The sequence below is a fragment of the Mus caroli genome, unplaced genomic scaffold (assembly GCF_978045245.1).
Source record: "Mus caroli unplaced genomic scaffold, Mus_caroli_1 scaffold_15, whole genome shotgun sequence".
In the NCBI taxonomy this organism is placed as follows: Eukaryota; Metazoa; Chordata; class Mammalia; order Rodentia; family Muridae; genus Mus; species Mus caroli.
Genome location: NW_028227270.1, coordinates 51,880,043 through 51,900,453, shown reverse-complemented (window position 1 = coordinate 51,900,453; position 20,411 = coordinate 51,880,043). Strand labels below are relative to the sequence as shown.

Genomic DNA, 20,411 nt, shown 5'->3' with positions numbered 1-20,411 from the left:
GTGTTTGAAGTTTGTACAACATGTCATGAATGAGTGCACTGCCGAGGACATTAAAATATGCTGATTTTATGAAGCTTAAGAACGGATCAGATGGCCCGGTCATTTGCCTTGTAAGCACAAGGACTGGATTTTTGATCCCTACGCCAGACATAAAAAGGCCACAAGGAGCCCATGCTTGTAATCTTGGATCTGGGGAGATGGAGGCAGGCAGATCCCCAGGACCTTCTAACCAGCCAGTCAAGTTTTTATCTGCTCTTTAAAAATATATTAATTGAACAAACAAAGCAGTGGGTTATTCCTGTTGCCTATAGCCCACAGTGCTTGCCCTTTGTCCAAGTTGCATGGGTCTCTGTACCTGCCTGTGTGGACATGCTGGGATCCTATCTCCATATCTATTCCCATTTCTGCCACCTACCTGCCAAACAAGCTCACTTGGCCTTGGCCAGTGACACCACTGTAAATGTCAACTCTGGTAAATGATTCTGCCGGGTGTGACTCCGTCACTGAGCACAGACCTAGTGTAGGAGAAAATGTGGCCTTGCCACGTTCAAAGAGCCTCTTGAAATCCAGAGTGTGCAGTGAGGGGGCAAGCTCAAGACTCGGGGCTATCTCACCTCATCCATCCCTGGTGCCCTGGGTCTTCAAAACCACCAACAGAGTACATGCAAGGAATGCTACGGTAAAAGCATGTGTATCCTCCTTGGGGGGTCCCCTCAAGGATCTGAGCAGCCACCAAGCGGAGAACTGTCCGGTGCAGCTGATGGCTTTCTGTCAGTTACCCGTGGTGTGTGCTGAGCTCCTCTGAATGGCAGGGATGAGGCTTCCTCACCAATGTTCTCTTGACTTGGGTTTTCAGGGCACCCCGGAGGTCCCCCTGCTTTGTGCAGGTATCATGGAACAGAGTCTCTCAGGCTTCATTTCATTCTCTTTTCACTTACATGTTTTATATCCTTCGGGTGGGACCTGCTGGTTGTTCTTCTGTTGTCTCTGGTGTTCCTGGCATTCCTCTGCACTCAAAAGATTAGAAATGATGAACTGTGGAAGAGATTGCCTGCCTGGCCTTTCCTGGGTGCCTGTGGCATCTCTGGTTGTCTGGGAGACATTAGTCTTTGCATTTCTGCTCAGCTTGCCCTCAGGGCTGTGGAGGCCTCTGGGGAGGTGCTGCTGCAGACAAGGAGTTGTTAGTCCTCACTGCGGGATGAAGGCCGCTCTGCCTGTTACAGGTGGTACTCTGCTAGCCTCCAGCCAACAGGCACTGATGCTGCATCCCCTTCACTTCTGTGCCCAAAGACAAACCGCACTGGGATGTCAGCTCCAGCTTCCTCTGCTTGTTGGGAGGCATTCCTGTTCAGACAGGTTTTGCGGCTGCTTCCTTAACCGTGTCTGAGAAGTTCTCCTCATTTTCTCTTTCTTGATCTTCAGGTTTTAATATGTTGGGTTAGGACATAAATCTGGCATCGAGGAATGAGAGGAGCTGGACATGATGGCACACGCCTTTGATACCAGTCACTTGGGAAATGGGAGCAGGGGATGGGGGTGGGGTGGGGTGGGGTGGGGGTGGAGTCTCTGTGAGCTTGGGAGTAGCCTGGTCTACAGAACAAGTTCTAAGCCAGCCATGAATAGACGGTGAGAATTTTGAATGAAAAAGAAGGGAAAGGGGCAAGCATCTGGATGGCATCTCTGCGGCGAGGGGGATGTATAGCCCAGTGCCTCTGGGCTTCCATGCGACCATGCTGCCTAGGCACCACCCTCCCCTGGGATCTCTGGACTTTATGAGCAGCAGTGAATATGAAGTGTGCCCCATAGACTCGTGTGTCTGTACACTTGCTTCCCAGTGCTGGCACCATTTGGGGGAGCTTATAGGACTTTTAGGAGAAAGTGGCTGTCAAGGCGGGTAGACCTTCAGAGTATTTCTAGCCCAATCCTGATTTCACCTCGGCTTCCTGATCCCTGAGGTGAGGTGTCCCAGCCGTGACATTCTGCCATGCTTCCTGGTACCCTCTCAACCGCAAGCCAAAACGTCCTCCTCAAGTTACCGTCTGATCGATCGGTAACTGGTTGTAGCGACAAGAGAGGTGTGCTTGTTGAACCTGTCACTTCCTTGGACTTTGAGCAATTTGTGCATCCTTCTGTCTGTGCCCTGCATCAGTCTCCCACATCTGGAATCAGGTACTTAGCACGCAGATGTGGATGGGAGGCAGGAGGCAGGGGCAGTGCCCAGGCACGCTCTCCTTTGGAGAGCCGCACTGGACTCCCGCAGTGGAGCTCACAAGCGCTCAACCTCAACAACCCTCTCCCATGCCTCAGCTCTTGTCCCCTGCCACGCCTAAGCTGTGTTGCTGTCTCCGTCAAACTGAAACCTTCGCACACAGAGGAAGGCATGAGACCGAGAAACCACCCCGCAATGTTTACATGGTTCAGGAGTCTCTTGAAAAGTGATAGGGTTCACAGGGCACCTCTCACACTAGAAAGGCCATAGTCACTGCAGGGGAGGAGAGACCTTCTGACCCCGGCAAGCTGCCAGTGGGCAAGTCAGGCAGGGTACTCCAGCAATGTGGCTTTTGTGAGTCACTCCCGGGCTGGGGTGGGCTGTGGGGGCCCAGCTGCCTCTGAGTCACCCATGCTCCCGTAAGCCACACCAAGCAACCCACCTGCTCACGACTCTAGACTGGAGTGGAATCCTTTCTTTGTGCAGTCTTCAGTGCCCTGCCTTGGGAGAATAGATCATTGCTCATACCTCTTCAGGAAAAGTCACACAGCAGCCTATCACACGGCTGGAACTTTCGGGTTGGCTTTGCTACTTCCTGACTCTTAGAAGTTAGCATTAATTTGAAATTTGGTGTGGTTTATTTTACTGGGTTTTTTTTGGGGGGGGCACATCTTATTTTTGTTATTAATCAACCTCACATGCTTTCTTTATCAAAGTTTTAGGTTCACCCACAAAACTTTCCTAGTTTACCCATCAATGACACCCCCACTTTAAAATCTGCCCCTATCCAGTCCTCCAGGTCAGTGGACCTCTGATACACAGTGTTCTAGTTCCTCGTGGGACCCACAACTTCTGAACATCCCTTCCTCTGGGCATGACACTGCAGTGAGGGCTGTATGGATGTGGTGAAGGCAGGTGTCTCCAGGACTTTACGGCCAGGCCAGTGGAAGCACCACACCATAGGGAACATAACCCACAGCTCTGAGCTTCTCAGAGGAACCAAGGGCCATGGATTTGGGCTATAAGTGAACAGGAAGGGGTACCAGTCATTCACGGTCACACCCTATTCTTCGAACTCCTCCACACACTCAGATGCTGTTGGCACATGACTGCTTTTCCAGGCAGTACACTTAATGTATTTTTAAAGGTTTTTCTAAACAACAATAACAAAAAATCTCATCCAATATTTTATGCAGCTTTTAAAGATGGAGATTTGATAAAAGAAGCCATCCCATCACAGTGCTGGACTGGAAGTACCAGAGTGGCCTGTATGTCCTCCTTGTCCTGCCTCCAAACACTGACAGCCTTCACCCCTTAATCATCTTCCAAAAGCCAGATCTAACTGTGGTTCACAATGTAAACTTTCAGTCAGTAGGAAATGCTGCCCCATGAGGCTGTGAATTTGCAGAGCTGAGAAAGGAAGGCAAGTAGGCAGTGTGCAAAGCAACTGTGTAGCAACTCCATGCTTACCCCTGGGTATTTTGTATCCAGTTTCCCTCCATACTTACCCCTGGGTATTTTGTATCCAGTTTCCCCTGGTTTTCTCAGATTCCGCAGGATGTGGTCTGAGTGAATGTTTATCACCATGCCCACTAACCACAGGGCAAAGCCTGAAGAATAAACAAGATGATTATAGTTAATAACTGACAAGACTTAAGGAAGCCATGCTCAACTGAACAGCACACCTCCATCCTTTGTACTGATGTCAGCCTGAGTGTGAGCAGTGGCTTGCAGCAACACCACATGTACCAGTGTGAGCAGTGGCGGTAGGCTGCTTCCTTGAGCATGCTATGGACAGCCATTCTACCCAAAACACTCTGACCTAATTCGTGGTCTCAACCTGTGTTTTTACCATGACAGGAACAGAAAACAGGACTTATGACCTGGTCAGGGGAACTAGCCTGCACGTATGAGCGGGAAAGGGGAAATAGTCTGCACGTATGACCTGGACAAGGGAAATAGCCTGCACGTATGACCTGGACAAGGGAAATAGCCTGCACGTATGACCTGGACAAGGGAAATAGCCTGCACGTATGACCTGGACAAGGGAAATAGCCTGCACGTATGACCTGGACAAGGGAAATAGCCTGCACGTATGACCTGAACAGGGAACTAGCCTACAAGTAGGTTTATCTCCCCTTTTCCTCTGGAAAACTGCATGAGGAAATGCTCAAGGCCTCCCCTCCATATAAGGAGAGGCACATGCTTACTGGCTACACACCTTACCCCTGGGGAGTAGGCATAGATCCTAGGATCGTGATTCTGCTCCTCATCTTTCCTTTTCCTTCTGGATCTGTAGTGCACGTCCCTGGCTTTCACTCCATTAACCTGTTCCCAGCCCCCGAGTCATCTCTCCTCTGACACTTGGCCACTCGTCCCCTTAGCTTCCATCCCCAGGGGTTACAAACTACACGGCTCTCGCTGGCCCCCACCCAGCACCTCTGAGGCCTCTTTCCCTGGGATGTTTCTTAGAGCCGTCAAGAGTGTTCCTTTTTTTAGGGTGCGGCCGGCGTGCTAGACTTTAATGAAGATGCATTCATGTCTGCTCCTGCATGGAGGTTAGGAAAGAGGCTCTCAGAAGTGGTCATCACGGAAAGTGTACGTGTCTCAGAAGTGGTCATCACGGAAAGTGTATGTGTCACACCAGCTATTTTCACCAGGAAAGGCAAAACGCCAAAACTCTGCTTTATAACAGCAACAACAATAAAAAAAAAATTACTCCGATATCAAAAGCCAAATCTGATTTTTCTGCAATATTAAAAATGTGAAGGCCAAATGGTGTTGCAACAGTTATCAGTGCTGTGTGCCCTAAGGAAACTGTTGAATTTGCCAGGCCACAGGGTGCCCTCTCATAGTAAACAGAGCCTTCAGAATAGGCTCCTAGGTCTCCTTATCCTGACACTGACACCGGAAATAACATGTTTTTTTTCCTAAACATATCAAATGCTGTGATAAGGCTTTCTGTATCTAGAGTGGACTCACTAGTTCTTCTTATGGTTGGATTTTGGATTTTATATCTACATGATTTGGCTCTTACGTAGTCATAAAGGAAAGTAGACTGTCCGGATCCTGTGTTTACCCCATTTCCCTTCTGGGAGACCAGCTTTCCTCAATGCTGGAAATTGGGAGAAAACTAGCATTTGTGTTCATCCAAGACATGCACTGAATTTAACTTGTGGAATTTTTAAAACCTTTAAAAAAATGTATCTGAGATGGTTAAAAATTGATTGTCAGCTCGATAGGGTCAGACACAGAGGAGACAAACATCTGGACAAGTGTGCACGGGTTAACGGAGTTAGAAGATGCACTGTGCCACAGGCTGGGGTCCTAGATTAAATAAAAGGAGAAAGCCAGCCTGATAGCAGAGTTCACTGCCCTTTGCCTTCCAACTGCTGACACAACATGACCAGTTACTACCAGGTCATGCTAGCAGGATGTGCTGTCCTCTCAAATAGTGATTTTTGTTACAGGGAGGAGAAAAATACTAATACCAATCAAAACTACTTTGAAGGAGGGGTACAGCATTCCTATAAGAGCAAAATGAAGGTATTTACAAAGATAGCAACGGTGCGGGCTGGAGTGGTTAAGAGGGCTGACTGCTCTTCCAGAGGTCCTGAGTTCAATTCCCAGCAACCACATAGTGGTTCACAACCATCTGTAAAGGAATCTGATGCCTTCTTCTGGTGTGTCTGGAAATAGCTACAGTATACTCATAGAAATAAATCTTAAAAAAAACAAAAAAATCACTATCCTAAACATTAAAAAAAAATAGCAACGGTGCAAAGATAACCTTGACCGCCACGCTCCTAACTGGCTTACAGTGGGAGTTGGAACTTCATGCTGGAGAAGCTGGAGAAAGATGTAAGCAAAACTTACTGGCCTATCCTGGTGGGAGTTCAGAAGTCCAGATTCCCAAGAGAAACATAGATAGTAGAGACCTGCTTCATGCTATCCCAGAGGGGAACACAGTATCAGGAACTGGGCTAGAAGCCATTTATGATGCTACATTGTGGCAAAGACTGGCAGCATTCTGCCTACATCCTGAGAACTGGAATGGGGCTGAATTCAAAAGAAGCGGCCTCACTTGCTCTGTGGAAGGACTCTTAAGACAAGAGAGTATCCAGGCTGTGGCTTGGCTACTGCTTGCTACTCAGAATGTGGAGTAACAAGTGTAGCACAGGGATGAAAATGTAGCATTTTGTGGGGAAGAAGCAAACCTCCGGGATGCATCTGACAGGGTTCCAGGAGCACTGGGCTCTGGGGGCTGGGGCAGGTTCTTGGAGCTCAATTCTGTTCCCCTCCTCTCCTTCCCTTCCAACTCTAACTAGGGTGGAAGATCCACCCCGAATATGGTGGCTCCTTCCACAGCTAAGGTCAAGAGCTGAATAAAGAGAACCCAAGCTGAGCTGTAGCCCTCATCTCTCTCTGCTTCCCGACTGTGGATTCAATGTGATCAGCCACCTCCCTCCCCTGCTGCCGAGCCTCCCCTGCCATGATGGGTTGTACCCTCAAACTGTGAGCCCCAATAAACCCTTCCTTCCTTCAGCTGCTTTGTTTCATATTTTGTCAAAGAAAGGAGAGTAATAACTGATACATTACCAGAGTTAAAATGGAGCCGCTTTTGCCAAACCTAATTGAAATAAATAAGTAAGCCGAGCCGGGAGAGGGGACACGCATGTACATGTGGGAACAATAGAGTGTGTGTGTGGAGGGAGGGCAAACAATAGAGTGGGGGGGCATGTATGTATACATATAGGAAGAGTAGAGCAGGAGCAAGCACGCATGTATATACATGTAGGAACAACAGAGTGGGGGGGCATGCGTGTGTACATGTAGGAACAGTAGAACAAGGGACATTGCATATATACATGTAGAAACAGTAGAACAGGGGGGCATGCATGTGTACATATAGGATCACTAGAGCAGGGGAGCAAGCATGTATTTATGTAGAAACAATAAGGGGGGGGGGAGCATGTGTATACTCATGTGGTAACTACCACACAGCTTCTGCCAGAATCCTACTCAGCCCTATCCAGCAGCTACTGCACCTTTTAGGAGATGTGTCTGTAAGGGGTCTGCCCCTAACTCGATACCACCATTGCTATCTTTGTAAATACCTTCCACACTCCCCTTCACTTTGCTCTTACAACCTTCCCTCTGCCTCAGCCTCCTTGAACACACTGACAGTTTGCAACAGGCTGTGCATTTCTGTGGTAAAGCCCTTCCACCTGCATCATACATCACTGCAGCCCAGAGAATCCTCTTCCTCTGTTACGTGCCAGGGCAAATCTTTCAAACTGAGTTTCTCCTTATAATGTTGCTTCTGGCCGTAACTAGCTGAAGGACAACTACCTATCCATGCAGCTTCCAGTGTCTTCACAGAGGGAAGCCCTGGACGGAACCCACACACAGGTGAGGGACCTGGCTCGCTTCCTGCTGGGCGCGCCACTGCTATATCCGGGTCCTTCCGTTTAATGGTGGGGAAAACAAGAGGTCTGTAAACACTTGACAGACAGCTCAGGGTGCTGCTGGGTGACGTGCTGTGCCTATCCCAGGAGCTGCTTCAGATGATGACTACACCCACCGGCAGAAAGGATGTTATCAGAACGATCCCAACAGTTTACATAAATATGACTCATTTGATTCATTTGAGACCCAGGCCTAGCTAAGGTCCTGTGCTCCAACCTAGCCAAGTGTTCAAGGAAGCATCTTCTTGCAGCAGACACCATTACAGGAACCTATATCTCTCACCACGCAGAGAACTGAGGGCACACTGCCCAATTTGAGCCGATACGTAACCCAACCACTACAGTCAAGGTTCAGAGAATATCAAGAAAGGGGACGAATAAAGATTGTAAGAGCCAGAGGACCAGGACATCTGCTGTGACATAGTACCTTCTAGACATGACATGAAGTGTGCCCATGAAGTCTCAACGGTACAGTTACCTAAACAAAGACTTACAAGGTGACACCACCAGCTGGTATGCCGATGCGTCTGGGGGAAATTTCACACAATGAAGAGCTGAAGGTGACCAATGGCCACTGAGAGGGGGAGAATCAACTTTTCTCTAGGGATCAGCTCCATGTTAGGGCATCCAGTCCCAAGTGGTCAGCCCTAAACGCATATACACATGAGCCACAATGGATGCTCAGTGGGTTTCCTGAGGTGTGTGTGTGTGTGTATACATGTGTCACAATAGTTAAAGAAAAAGGGGTCATGAGTCTGAGAGGATGTTGTGGAGACATGGAAGAGTCTGAGGATGGGGAGAGACGGGTGGGAAGATTATAAATACAATATATGGGGCTGGAGAGATGGCTCAGCGGTTAAGAGCACTGACTGCTCTTGCAGAGGTCCTGAGTTCAATTCCCAGCAACCACATGGTAGCTCACAGCCATCCGTAATGGGATCCAGTGCTCTCTTCTGGTGTGTCTGAAGACAGCAACAGTGTACTCACATACATAATTTTTTTTTTAAAAAAAGCAATACAATACACATGTATGAAATTCTCAAAAAATACATTAAAAATAAAAGCATTTGAGAGAGCGAGAGAGCGAGCGAAGCAACTCCTCTTCTTATAGACTTGTGGTTCGCTCTATAGACTTGTGGTTCGCTCTATAGACTTGTGGTTCCCTCTATAGACTTGTGGTTCCCTCTCTAATGTGGGCTTTCTGACAGAAGCCGGTGGGGCAGGAGAGAGGAAGGGGCTGACCTGTGTGCACTCACCTGTCAGGAAACAGGGATGGGTTACCCAGTCTTCAGCATACACCGCAAACTGGCTCAAGTACCGGCACTGCAAGTAGCCGTTTAAGGTGCAGAACAAGAAGGCCAAGACAAAGGTGAACAGCAGGGTGGGCTTCCCTCCCCTGATCAGAACCGGAAAAACCAGCGTCCTTGGGAAACACAAGGAAGAAACGAACTTGAGACATGGAGAACCTGCTTCTGTGTCGCTTCGCTGGTTTACATGGCTTGAGCTTGTCCTGTACAGATGGCGCCCTTGGCTCACACTCCTGTTGATTTACTCTATGCTAAAACCAGGGCCTTTAGATGAAGGACTAATTATGCTTCAGTCATGTCCACCAGCCATAGTATTCAGGATCCAGTCAAACAGAACATAAAACAGATACACCAACTCAGAGAAAACTAGACAGATCCCCGTGTCCTAAAACAACCGCCAAAGCAGCCTGACACATAACCCTGACCCCGGCCTCTGTCAGCACGCACACACCCCCACACAGACAGACACACAGACACATCACTTAAAGTCACAGAAATAAATTAGAAATATAAAGGTTTTAAAAGAAAATATGCCTGGTAAAATGCACTTTACGGGTGGCCAGAAGGGTATCTTGCTGGGGAAAATACTTGTCTTATGAACATAAGAATTTGAGTTTAATCCCCAGAATTTGTTTGGTTTTGTTTTTTGAGACACGGTTTCTCTGTGTAGCCCTGGCTGCCCTGGAACTCACTCTGTAGACCAGTCTGGCCTTGAACTCAGAAATCCACCTGCCTCTGCCTCTCAAATGCTGGGATTAAAGGTGTGTGCCACCACGCCTGGCTAATCCCCAGGATTAAAGGTTCAAAACGAAGAAAGAAAATTAAGATGATTAAAACCCAGAGAAGATTAATAAACAACCTGAGCACTCTGGGCTGAGGCTGCAGAGTTTCTCAGGGATGAATGGTACTCTGGAGATGGGCGATACTCCGTGGACGGCAACTTCTCCAGGACATTGGAATCACAGACAGCAAGTGTTCTCCAATCTGGTTTTACGTTCAGTGCTAATTTCTGAACCAGTCACAAGTACTGGCTGAGACGTTTTGAGTGTGGAGTGCTACTCTGTCCGTGTGTTCCTCTTGCTTGCTGCATCTGATGTTCCAAATCTGTCGGATTAGGAAGGGATCCAGTGTGCCGTGGCTTCCACCACCACCTTTTGCTCTGAGCACGAGGGATGGGCTGCCCTTGCTGCAATGTTCTGTCCCAATAGTCTGATGGCTTAGAAAGGGGTCCGCACACTGTTCTGAGCTCAGAGCAGACACAGACAGTGAGCAAAAACACTCAAGACTACTGGTGAGCTCTGCGGGGCTTCTGGGAACAGCTTCTCTGCAGACTTGATAACTATCTCCATGATTCATCAGCAACTTCAGAGGCAATGTTCTGCATCAATGTGCAAACATACCACAGTTTAATGCCAAGGTTATTGGGATCTAAAGTCATGTCAACTGCTTTCCACGGTGCCCAAAATTCAACACAAAATCTACATTATCATGTAAACTTGCAATGGACATAATTTCCACACTCAGGCTATGCCTTTGCCAGTTTTTCCATGAGCTGGAATCTACATTTTTTTTAATCTCTTTGGGTACTCAGGAGTTGCCATCAAATATTTAATGGGAAGGAATGCATCTGCAAGGTTGTTTTATGGAATGTGCATACCAAGGAATGGACCAAATTGAATTACATGAACTTTTCAAGTATACCAGTGGAGTTGCACACCATAGACTGCTATAGGTAGCTGTATGGTTTGCTTGCCTCCAGAGCCACAGATGACCTAATAAAGCCCCAACTGCCAAGCATGGGAAACCTCCCTTCAGTTGTTGGTCAAGGGAGTCCAACAGACTCTCCAAAGAGTACAGGCTCTTGCCATTCGTTACTCTTGCTACCTCCCAGCCACGACTGCCTTCTCTTCTTCTCCTCCTCCTGTCTTCAGCACCACAGCAGGTTCCTATTCCCATGGCGATGGTGCAGTCACACAGGAGCCAGGCTAGACCTGTTAGCACCACTTCTGGGCCCTGCTCATGGGACCCTGTTCTCTTCTGCTCTCTCGTTCAGTCTTGTGTCACCCACAACAACCTGTACCGACGAGGGAGAGTTTGCCAGACTGGCTGCAATGGCCTCTTAGCAGCATTAAATGCTGTTTCCACCCTGGTATACTTCCAGGACTTGCCGATACAGCTCGAATGACTGTTTAATAAATAAACAAGATGCCTGGGGTCGGGTGGTGGTGGTGGTGGTGGTGGTGAATGGAAACTGCTTATCTTTTCTACTGGGAAAACTTGAATGCGTTATGTGTCTAGTGACATGAACCTCTCCCTCCCCACAGCCTCTGCCACACATACAAGTATCTCCCAGAGGTTTTAAAAACCACACCTGGCAATACAAGGGCTTTGGAGCAGTTTTCCACTCAATCACAAAGAAACTGAGTCATGGCTTTTGCAGGAAAGTGGACAGAACTGGAGTTCCTTGTGTTAAGCAAAACAAGCAAGAATCAGTGAGACAAATACTGCATATTCTTTCTCATGGGTGGCTCACATATATACTTTTATATATAAGATTATATTATATATTATACACATACATATACATATATATGTGTGTATGATCTATAATTATATACACATTAAATAATTATATGTGTGTGTGTATATATATGTATATACACACATACATATCATACACACACATTGTACTAGTACAGGTCTCAAAACTAGAGTGGGAACTTTGAGGAGGGGGGAAATATTGATGGAACACATGAAATAAAAAGACAGCAGAACAGATGGGACATGGAAGCAGAAGGAGAGATTGAGAAGAGGAAAAGGGCAGGGAGGGGGATGGGGAAGTGGGGGAGGTAGAGGGAGGGGGGAGGCAAGCAGAGAAGGATGACCAACAAAGTGGTCATGCAACTGCTCATTATTTCGAATGCTAACTTTAATTTAAATTAGTTAAAGTAAATTAGTGAATTAAAGTTAATGAAATTCTAACTGAACTAGAATAAAAACAAATAAACGAACGAAGCCACTGATATCAGGACTCTAGTGCCACCAGTCCCCAAACTTAGCAGCCCAAGGTGGCCGCTGGGCTGAGCCTCTCAGGCTCTCCTCCCTACCGAAAGGTCTGCTTAGCCCCTGCCACTCTGGAAGTGGCCTTTGCATTTGCAGGGCTGCTGCCTCTGTTCTCTCACTTGCCTATGATCAATCCTGGCATTTCAAATCCAAAGGCTTGGACCCAGAATGCTAAGGGACTTTTTAGGAAGCGCTGCCTCTGTTTCTATCCTCATATGCTCAGAAGCTCGCCCGGCATGAAGCCTGGAAGAAGACCAGCACAGACAGGCCCACATGCGTGAAAGGTGAAATGGAACCTCGCAAGTATCAAACGCTTGGATGTGCCAGTACTGTGTGAGCTTCAGGCCGTAGGCTGTTTATCACGAATGTCAGTCCTACATGGTAAGGCATCAGAAGAAACAACTCCATGTCATTGGTGGGAAATCCTGTACAGTGTAGGCATTTATCCCAGGATAGGATGGTGTTGCAATAGCCCTGTGATAGCAGGGAGGCTCAGAATGCAGTGCTTGCCAAACTCTACTAAAGAAAAACAGACAAAACAAAACAAAACAAAGCCAAGTGTGCCAGCACATGCCTTTAATCTCAGCACTCTGCAGGCAGAGGCAGGAGGATTTCTGTGAGTTCCAAGCCAGCCTGTTGAGTCTGTTGTACATATCAAGTTCCAAGCAGTCCGGGGCCATACAGTGGGACCTTGTCACTGCCAAACACAAATAGCAGTGAAAGTACAGGTAACTAAATGTGGAAGGTAATGAGGGAGAACAAGCCTGTTGCACGTGTGCCTGTGAACAAGTACTTGGCAAAAGTCTCTACTGGAAGTATGGCTTGCACAATAGCCACCTTACAAAACAAACAAACAAACAAACAAACAAACAGATGAACAGACAATCACTTCTACAAGTTGTTTTTCACAACTTGGCTGTGGTGGTTTGAACGACAGAATGTCTTCCGTAGCCCAGCATGTGAAGGTTTGGCTTCCTGTTGGGTGGGATTTAGGAGATATGTGGCCTTGCTGGAGGAAGCGTCTCACTGGTAACAGTTTTGAGAGAGTGTCTTTATTACTGATCCTCTGAATCAGGGATCCCTGTACAAAACGCTTTCTGGCACTCCCTACTCAATTGCCTTTGCAAAGCCCCACCCAACTGACCACAACTCTCTTGAATGTGCAGGACCTGTGACTATGCCGCAATTTTCTTGCTGTCTTCTGCAACCCCCCAAAGTGTGTGTCTCCCCCTTTGGGCCCTCTCTGCTTGTTATATTTCCAAACGGAGAAATAAGTATATTAGTTTGTCAGGCTTCACTACCCATAGCTTAGGGTGGTGGAATAGTTGTGCCATTTTCTTCAACCACCTTCCTGTCTGAGTCAAATCCCTGTCCTCAAACAATAATAAAAACTCCCTCTGTCTGGTACAAACCTGTCTGCCACAGGGGCCATGGGAACCCAAAGCTCGGCAAACAACACTTTAAGATGCCTCCCACCTGCACTGACTAGTCCATTGGAAACTGAGAAATTCTGTTACCGAATTCCAAGGGACCATGTGTGGATTTCCCCCAACAGGCCTACCTAAAATGTAAACCAGTAGGTGTTCATCCCTAAACTCAGTAAGCATTGAAAGAAGGTGGAACAGTAATTTAAAGAAAGAGAGAACAAGCAGGCAAGCAGGCAGGCAGGCAGGCAGGCAAAGCCAGGCGGGCTTGCACCCCCCAGCAGACAGGAGGATCCAAAGTGTAAGGCCAGCCTGGGCTTCACAATGAGATCCTGTGTCAAAGGACCAAACAAGGCATGCTGCTATGGGACCTGCTTTAGCCCAAATGATTTGTTTTGGTTGATTACTTATTAAGGAAAATAAAAAGCCCAAAGCTGAACCTTGTCCCACTTTGTCAGAAATATAGGTTGGACTCAGTCCTTTAAATGAACGGATATGTTGACATCAGTGTTTTTCTGATGCACGATTAATAAATATTCTAAAACAAGAATTTTTGTGTTACACGGGGGCATACCTATTAACAGTAATGAAGGGGCTGGAGAGGTGGTTCAGAGGTCCATCCACATGGAAGCTTGCAATCCTCCGTCATTTGTTTCGGGGTACCTGACATCTTCTGAACTACATCCATGTGGTGCAGACAAGACATATGTGCAGGCAGAACATTCGGACACATGACATGTTTTAACAGTATGCAACCCAAATCTCTTTTATTCCATGTTTTAAGCAAGTGTGATGAGCGAAGCGTTCTGAAGTTGGTTGGCAAACTGAGAGATGTGCTCGGGATTCTCGGCATGCTTGCTTTCCCATGCCTGGCTGGCCAAGAAGAACTCTTAGCATCTTTGAGGGGTTTAAGATCTCAAGCGTGAGCCTCTAAAAGCAAATGTGGAGCTGAGAGTCCAGGGCAGTGTCTACTGCCAAGGGCTTTAGCTTTTCAAATATATTTTTAAAAGAAAACATGTTGGAAGCATTTATTTATAAAAGCTTAAAAACAAACAACTGTTAGAATCCCAGACCAAGCTTGGCGGCGTTGGTGGGGGTGGGGGTGGGGGTAGGGGTGGTGGGGGGTGGGGGGGGGTGGTGGGGGCAGTGAATGCCTTTTGTCCTAGCACTCAGTAGGCAGAGGCAGGTGGATCTCTGAATTCAAGGTCAGTCTAGTCTACAGAGTGAGTTCCAGGACAGCCAGGGCTACACAAAGAGGAATCCTGTCTAGAGAAGGAAAAAGAAAAAAAAAAAAGACTGCCAGACCAGAATACCCGCTGCCTACCCTGTGTCCAACCTCATAGTTGATTCTGGGCTCCTCACTTGCTACACAGAGAGACAGACATGACACCTAAGGCCTCCTAGTGTGTCTGGATTCCAGGGAAAGGAGGTGCCACTCTGGATTCTCCAGGGCTGGGTCACCAGGGAGCTAAGATGCATGTGTAAGATCCACCTGTAAGTCGGGGACACTTCAGCAGACGTGTTGCCGGTCCAGCAGACGTGTTCCCGGTCCCATTCTCAGAGCCCTGCTTTTCTTCCTCTTGACAATCTCTCAGCCTTCTGCCACTGGGAAGGCTGAGAGATTGTCAAGTTAGGGAAGACCTGGCTGCAGGCCTGTGTCCTCAGGCCTTCTCTCTGAGGCAGGTAAGAAGGGATTCCCCCTCTGCCCTGTGTGCCTTAACTCCCTCGGGGCTTACAACATTGTGCTCTCCGCTTGTCTGTCAAAAGGTCAGTCCTTCTCAGTGACTTCCTTGCTCCCGGCAGGAGACCTTTCACTAATAAACTCAATTTTACAAATAATGTTTTGTTTCAAAAGGATCACCTGGCACGGCACTGTATGTTCTTTGTTTTCTTAAGCCAGGGTCCCACTATGCAGCTCAGGTTGTCTTTGAACTTGAGATGGTGACTGTTTCATAGCTCATTTTTCACAGGTCATCTAGGTATGACGCTTAATGAAGTTAGGTAATTGTAGATGGGACTGTAGTGGCTTGAATAGTGAATGAGTCTATGGGCCCCACAGTGAGTGGCACTCTTAGGAGCTGTGACCTTGTTGGAGAAAGTGTGTCACTGTAGGGGCAGGTTTTGAGGTCTCGTATACTTGAGCTATGTCCGGTGACACAGTCTCTTTCTACTCCCTTTGGGTCGACTCTCAGCTCCTTCTCCAGCATCATGTCTGCCTGCATCCTGCCATGACCACAATGAACTAGAACCCTGAAAACGTAAGCCAGCCTCAACCAAATGGTTTCCTTTATCAGAGTTGCCCTGTTCCAGGTATGTCTTCACAGCAATGGAAACCCTAACTAAGATAGATTAATGAAGATTAATGAATCCTGCAGCCAGGTATGGTGGCACAGGCCTTTAATCCCAGCACTCAGGAGGACATAGAGGCAGGTGGATCTCTTGAGTTCAAGGCCTGGACTACAGAGTGAGTTCCAGGACCGCTAGGGCTACCCAGAGAAATCCCATCTCAGAAAACCAAAAATAAATAAGTAAATATATACATAAATAAATAAAGTGAATTTTCCTTGTAAGTTGAAAAAAAATGTTTTTTTTTTTTTCAGGGTCTCTGGGTTCAAACTCAGAGTGCTGAGATTAAAGGAGTAAGTATATTATCCCACCCATATAGGTTGAAAATGTAAAGTTATACTAAATTATATAATACTCCAATAGAGTCTGAGTGAGATGGACTTATTTCTCTCCATTTTCATCCTCTCTCTTTCTCCTCTCCTGGGGATCAAATTCAATTCTTTATGCATGTAGGGCACCCAGAATTTAGTAATTTCCAAGTTAAGTGAAATTTCTGAAATACCAATAGCTAAATGTAAATTTAGGTCCTCCGGGCTTATTAAATTCCATGCAAAGAACTATTTATTGTGTAGCAATATGCAGGACCTCCCTAAAACACTTCACAGTGATCGAGCATGCATCTGCAGCAAACACTGGTCTCTGAGAGAATTTCAACCTTGGCCACTTTTGTCTTCACCTGCTCTGTGTCATTAAGTGTCACATATACAGGGCACAAGAAAAAAAAAAATCAAAGTGAAGGGTTTGGGGCTGGGTAGGAAAATGAGAAGAACACAAGATGTGTTCTTTTAGTGCGAAGTAGACTGCGTTTTGTCTGTCTGGGAGGGTTTAGCAAATAAGATTATTCACGAGCTATGAAGATAAAGAGGGAAATATAAGCAAGGTGGAAAGGGATCGTCAAATAGAAGAGGTAGTCCTGAAGAGGATGGTAGTTATCAGGCTGAGTTTGGGGTAAGAAAACTTAAACAGAACAATGGGTCATGTTTGTATGAGAAAGAATTCTGTGTGATAGAATGATTCCCTCTCCACCCTCCCCCAGTTGAATAGCTGGGTTGCTCCAGAATGGGAAGAAAGAAACAAAGTAGAACTGTGGCCTCCCTTCCCCCCAGCCTGGAACCTGCCTGCTCAAGGGTGGAGCTACCGGCTCATTCGTCCTGCCACGCCCACTGCTGGAACCTGCCTCTGCTGCCTGGAGTCACACACGTGTTCGTCTTGCTACTGGACCCTGAGTTACTTGGCGGGAAATTGGGTTCCCTCCCCCTTCCTTTATAAACTGAGTGTCTGGAAATATTAAATTGAGTCTTGATCAGAGTCTTGTCTTGACTCCATTGTTTCTTCCGCCCCGTCTAGATTCCTCTCTTTGCAGGGAACTGCCATTCTCAGTGAACCGTTCGTGTTGTGGACCGCGGGCGGGCCGCAACATAGAACTAATGATGAATCAGGCTACCGGGGGTGCTGAGCAGGTAGCACGTACACCCGTGCTGCACACGTTTGGGATACATGTATTCTCACTGCTAGATGTTAGTGCTGGCACTCATGTCACATGTTACGCTTGTACGAAGCTCTGGAGAAACTGAGACCCCAGTCCGTGAATTGAGAGGTCAAGCAAGTTTAATGGTTACAACTGGTCTCAGCTCATCCCCACTGGTCCTCTGACTTATCTGATTGCTTATCTCTAAGGCACGGTTCCCGGTACAGATCTGAATTTGCCTCTGTTGAACTCTGTACTGTATGATAAGCTTCTACAAACGCATGGATTTTAATAAGACAGTGATGTTTAGTGCCTATGAAACAGTGAAAAGAGCCCCACAGTGGGCTCATGAAAACTGCTCCTTCTCCTTCTAAGTTTCCCATTTATGTGCCTGAGATCAGGGCGCTTGTGAACACTGATCTCCAGTTACCATTCCTCGTTCATAGGACCAGATCAGGCAGACTTCAGAGGAAGTACTCCATCAAAGACGGAAAAGGTGATAGCTGTTCAAATAAGAATCACTTTCGTCAAGTACTAATGACAGATAAAGCCAATGAGCAGTCACAGAGAGGCTTGCACGTATGTGTTCCTGACAAGACTTATCTCTCCCCAGACTCTGCCAGCATCAGAACCTTGAGCGATGGTCACCACAACCTCACACCAAAAATAACTTCTGCAAGGATGTCTGTTTAACCTTAAGACTGTTGACCCTATCCCCACTCCTCGTAACTCTTTAGGCCAAGTTATTAGCTTCAAAATACTGCATGTAATCCATAGGCTGCTTTTGATAATCTTTTTGGCTGTACAATCGAATACGGCACATACGTTCTCATTCCAATAGTCTGTGAGTCCCCTCCCTTCTCTCAGTGCTAGGGACAGAGTGCCTCCCTTCTCAGAGCCTTCACTGCACATCTTAAGGGATTGGTCTGCCACTGTGCTACGTTCTCAGTCCAAAGGGAATCTCCAGAATTTGTAATTTAGACTTATATACCTCTAGCACTTTGCCTTGCAGGACCTGTTTTTATCCATTGGAGATACACACAGACACAAATTCTGGTGTTCTTATGGAGATACTTCCATGAACAGGAGTTCAGTGGATATTCAGACAGCAGTAAGGTCCCAGCCTTTCTTAAGAATAAACCAAGCAATTTGATAACAGCTTTGTTTCATAGGCCATATCTTTTTTGTACTTGTGTGTGTCTGTGTGTGAGAGGGAGGAAGGAAAGGAGGGACAGAGGGAGGGAGGGAGGGAGGGAGGGAGGGAGGGAGGGAGGGAGGGAGGGAGGGAGGGAGAGATGCACGTATGCCACAGAAGAGATGCATGTACGTGGGTCAGAAGACACCCTCGGCTGTTGGTATTTGCCTTCTACCTGTTGTTCACTGCTGTGTATACCACCATCTTACCTAGCTCCTGGGCCCTAGGGGTTCTCTCATCTCTGCATTCATTTCCCTACAGGGTCACTGGTATTGCAGAATCTTGTGTGGGATGCAAACTCAAGTCCTTGGGCTTGAACGGCTATGCACCTGCTGAGCCATCTCCTCAGCTTCTGGAATACTCTATCAACAATTTGGGTTACACAGAACTCCGTCTTCCTTGTATGTTGATTGTGCCCTCATATAAAGGGCCTGCATTAATAATGACAAGAAATCACTCAAAAATCAACTCCCCAGCCCTGCATGGTGGCGGTGCACGCCTTTAATCCCAGCTCTCACGAGGCAGAGGCAAGCGGAACTCTGAAAGTTCAAGACCAGTCTGGTCTATAAAGTAAGCTCCAGGACAGCCAGGCTGTTACACAGAGAAACTCAGTCTTGAAAAAACAAACAAACAAAACAAAACAGCAAAAAAATCAATCAACTCATGTACCATAGTGGCCATAGTGGACTTTGGGCAACAGATTTAGAAACTCATTCTTCCTCCTCACTGGATATAAGAAAGCAGAGGCTATTAACACAACATTGAATTCTCCCAGCCTCTCTAGGAAATGAATACTTTAGGATCAGAGAGGATAAGACTTTCCCATGTCCCAAATGTCACAGAACTCAACTTCCTTAGATATAGAGACATCCTTTTTTTTATTTTTAATTGTGCACTTTTCAGAATCTAGATGAAAACATTTAAACGTTATTTATAAATGTTGGGTCAGTTAAAGATAAGACCTAGAGACAGTCCAGTCCAGTTTATTAGAAAACCCAAAGACTTGAGGCGGTCACTAAAACATTTTTCACATAACACCTCCTGGGAAAGATTCATACCCTCTCACACAGAGAAAGCAAAACATCTCTGAAATTGCTCCAGTCCACATTCGGGGTCCACAGTAGTTCCAGAGTAGGTTGTTAGCAAGCTGAAGCTAGGTCACCTGGCTATGGGACAGGCTACCAGGGATAGATTCCCCAAGGGGGAAACAGTAGAAATGCAGCTTGGATGGCATCGCAGATACTCCTTAGGGCGGAGTCTGCAGATGGCCAGAGAAGAAATCCGGACCACTGTGCCACTATCCCTGATCAGACAGGAACTTCCACCGCTTCTGTGCGGTCCTTTCTACCTCCCTTTCTAGACATCCTTTGTATTTCGGAATTAAGTCTCTGACCCGCGGGTCCTCGGGAGCAAGCGCAGGAGGGAAGACCATTACCTTTGCACGTAGTGGATCAGAAACATAGCCAGCAGGACGCGGTTAGGCAGGTTGTCCAGTCGGGCGGCTGCAGGACGGATGCACTCGTACAGCGGCCAAATCAATGAAGGCAGCTCCTGTAGGAACCAGGCAGGTCGCGCGGGCACTCGGCGGCCGGACCACTGTGAGGAGTAGCGGCCGTAGGAAGAGCCCACCATCTGGAGCCCCACGAAGGCCACGAAAGCCAGGAAACCCTGCAGGTAGACTAGCGCATCCATTAGGCACAACTCATCCAACTCCATAGCTGAGGTCGAGCAGCGTGCTCCATGCTCGGGTGTCCAAATGGAGCCACATATAAGCTCAGGAGGAGGGCGCAGAGCAGCCCACAAGGGCCAGCGCTCCAGCAGGGTGTACCTGCCCAGGGGAGGGGCGAGCCACCTGCTCGGGCGGAGACAGGAGCAAAGGCAAGCACCACCAGAAGATACCCTCCCGCCCGGAATACAAACGAGAGACCGAT

General features: G+C 47.3%; 1 protein-coding gene and 1 long non-coding RNA gene across 2 annotated transcripts in view; one reads left to right on the top strand and one right to left on the bottom strand.

Moving 5' to 3' along the window:
• LOC147000898 (uncharacterized) overlaps positions 1-16,919 on the top strand; it is a 73,460-nt gene extending 56,541 nt beyond the window's left edge. Inside the window, exons 4-5 of the long non-coding RNA XR_015045404.1 lie at positions 16,072-16,110; positions 16,854-16,919. This is a non-coding gene — a long non-coding RNA (uncharacterized LOC147000898). The remainder of the gene's footprint in view (positions 1-16,071; positions 16,111-16,853) is intronic.
• The window catches only part of Srd5a1 (steroid 5 alpha-reductase 1), a 36,238-nt gene extending 15,840 nt beyond the window's left edge, over positions 1-20,398 (bottom strand). Inside the window, exons 1-3 of the mRNA XM_021179799.3 lie at positions 19,916-20,398; positions 8,934-9,100; positions 3,718-3,819 (exon numbers count right to left, since the gene is read on the bottom strand). Coding sequence (XP_021035458.1) covers positions 3,718-3,819; positions 8,934-9,100; positions 19,916-20,196 — 550 coding nt within the window. The 5' untranslated portion in view covers positions 20,197-20,398. The remainder of the gene's footprint in view (positions 1-3,717; positions 3,820-8,933; positions 9,101-19,915) is intronic.
• Between the last annotated feature and the right edge of the window lie 13 nt (positions 20,399-20,411).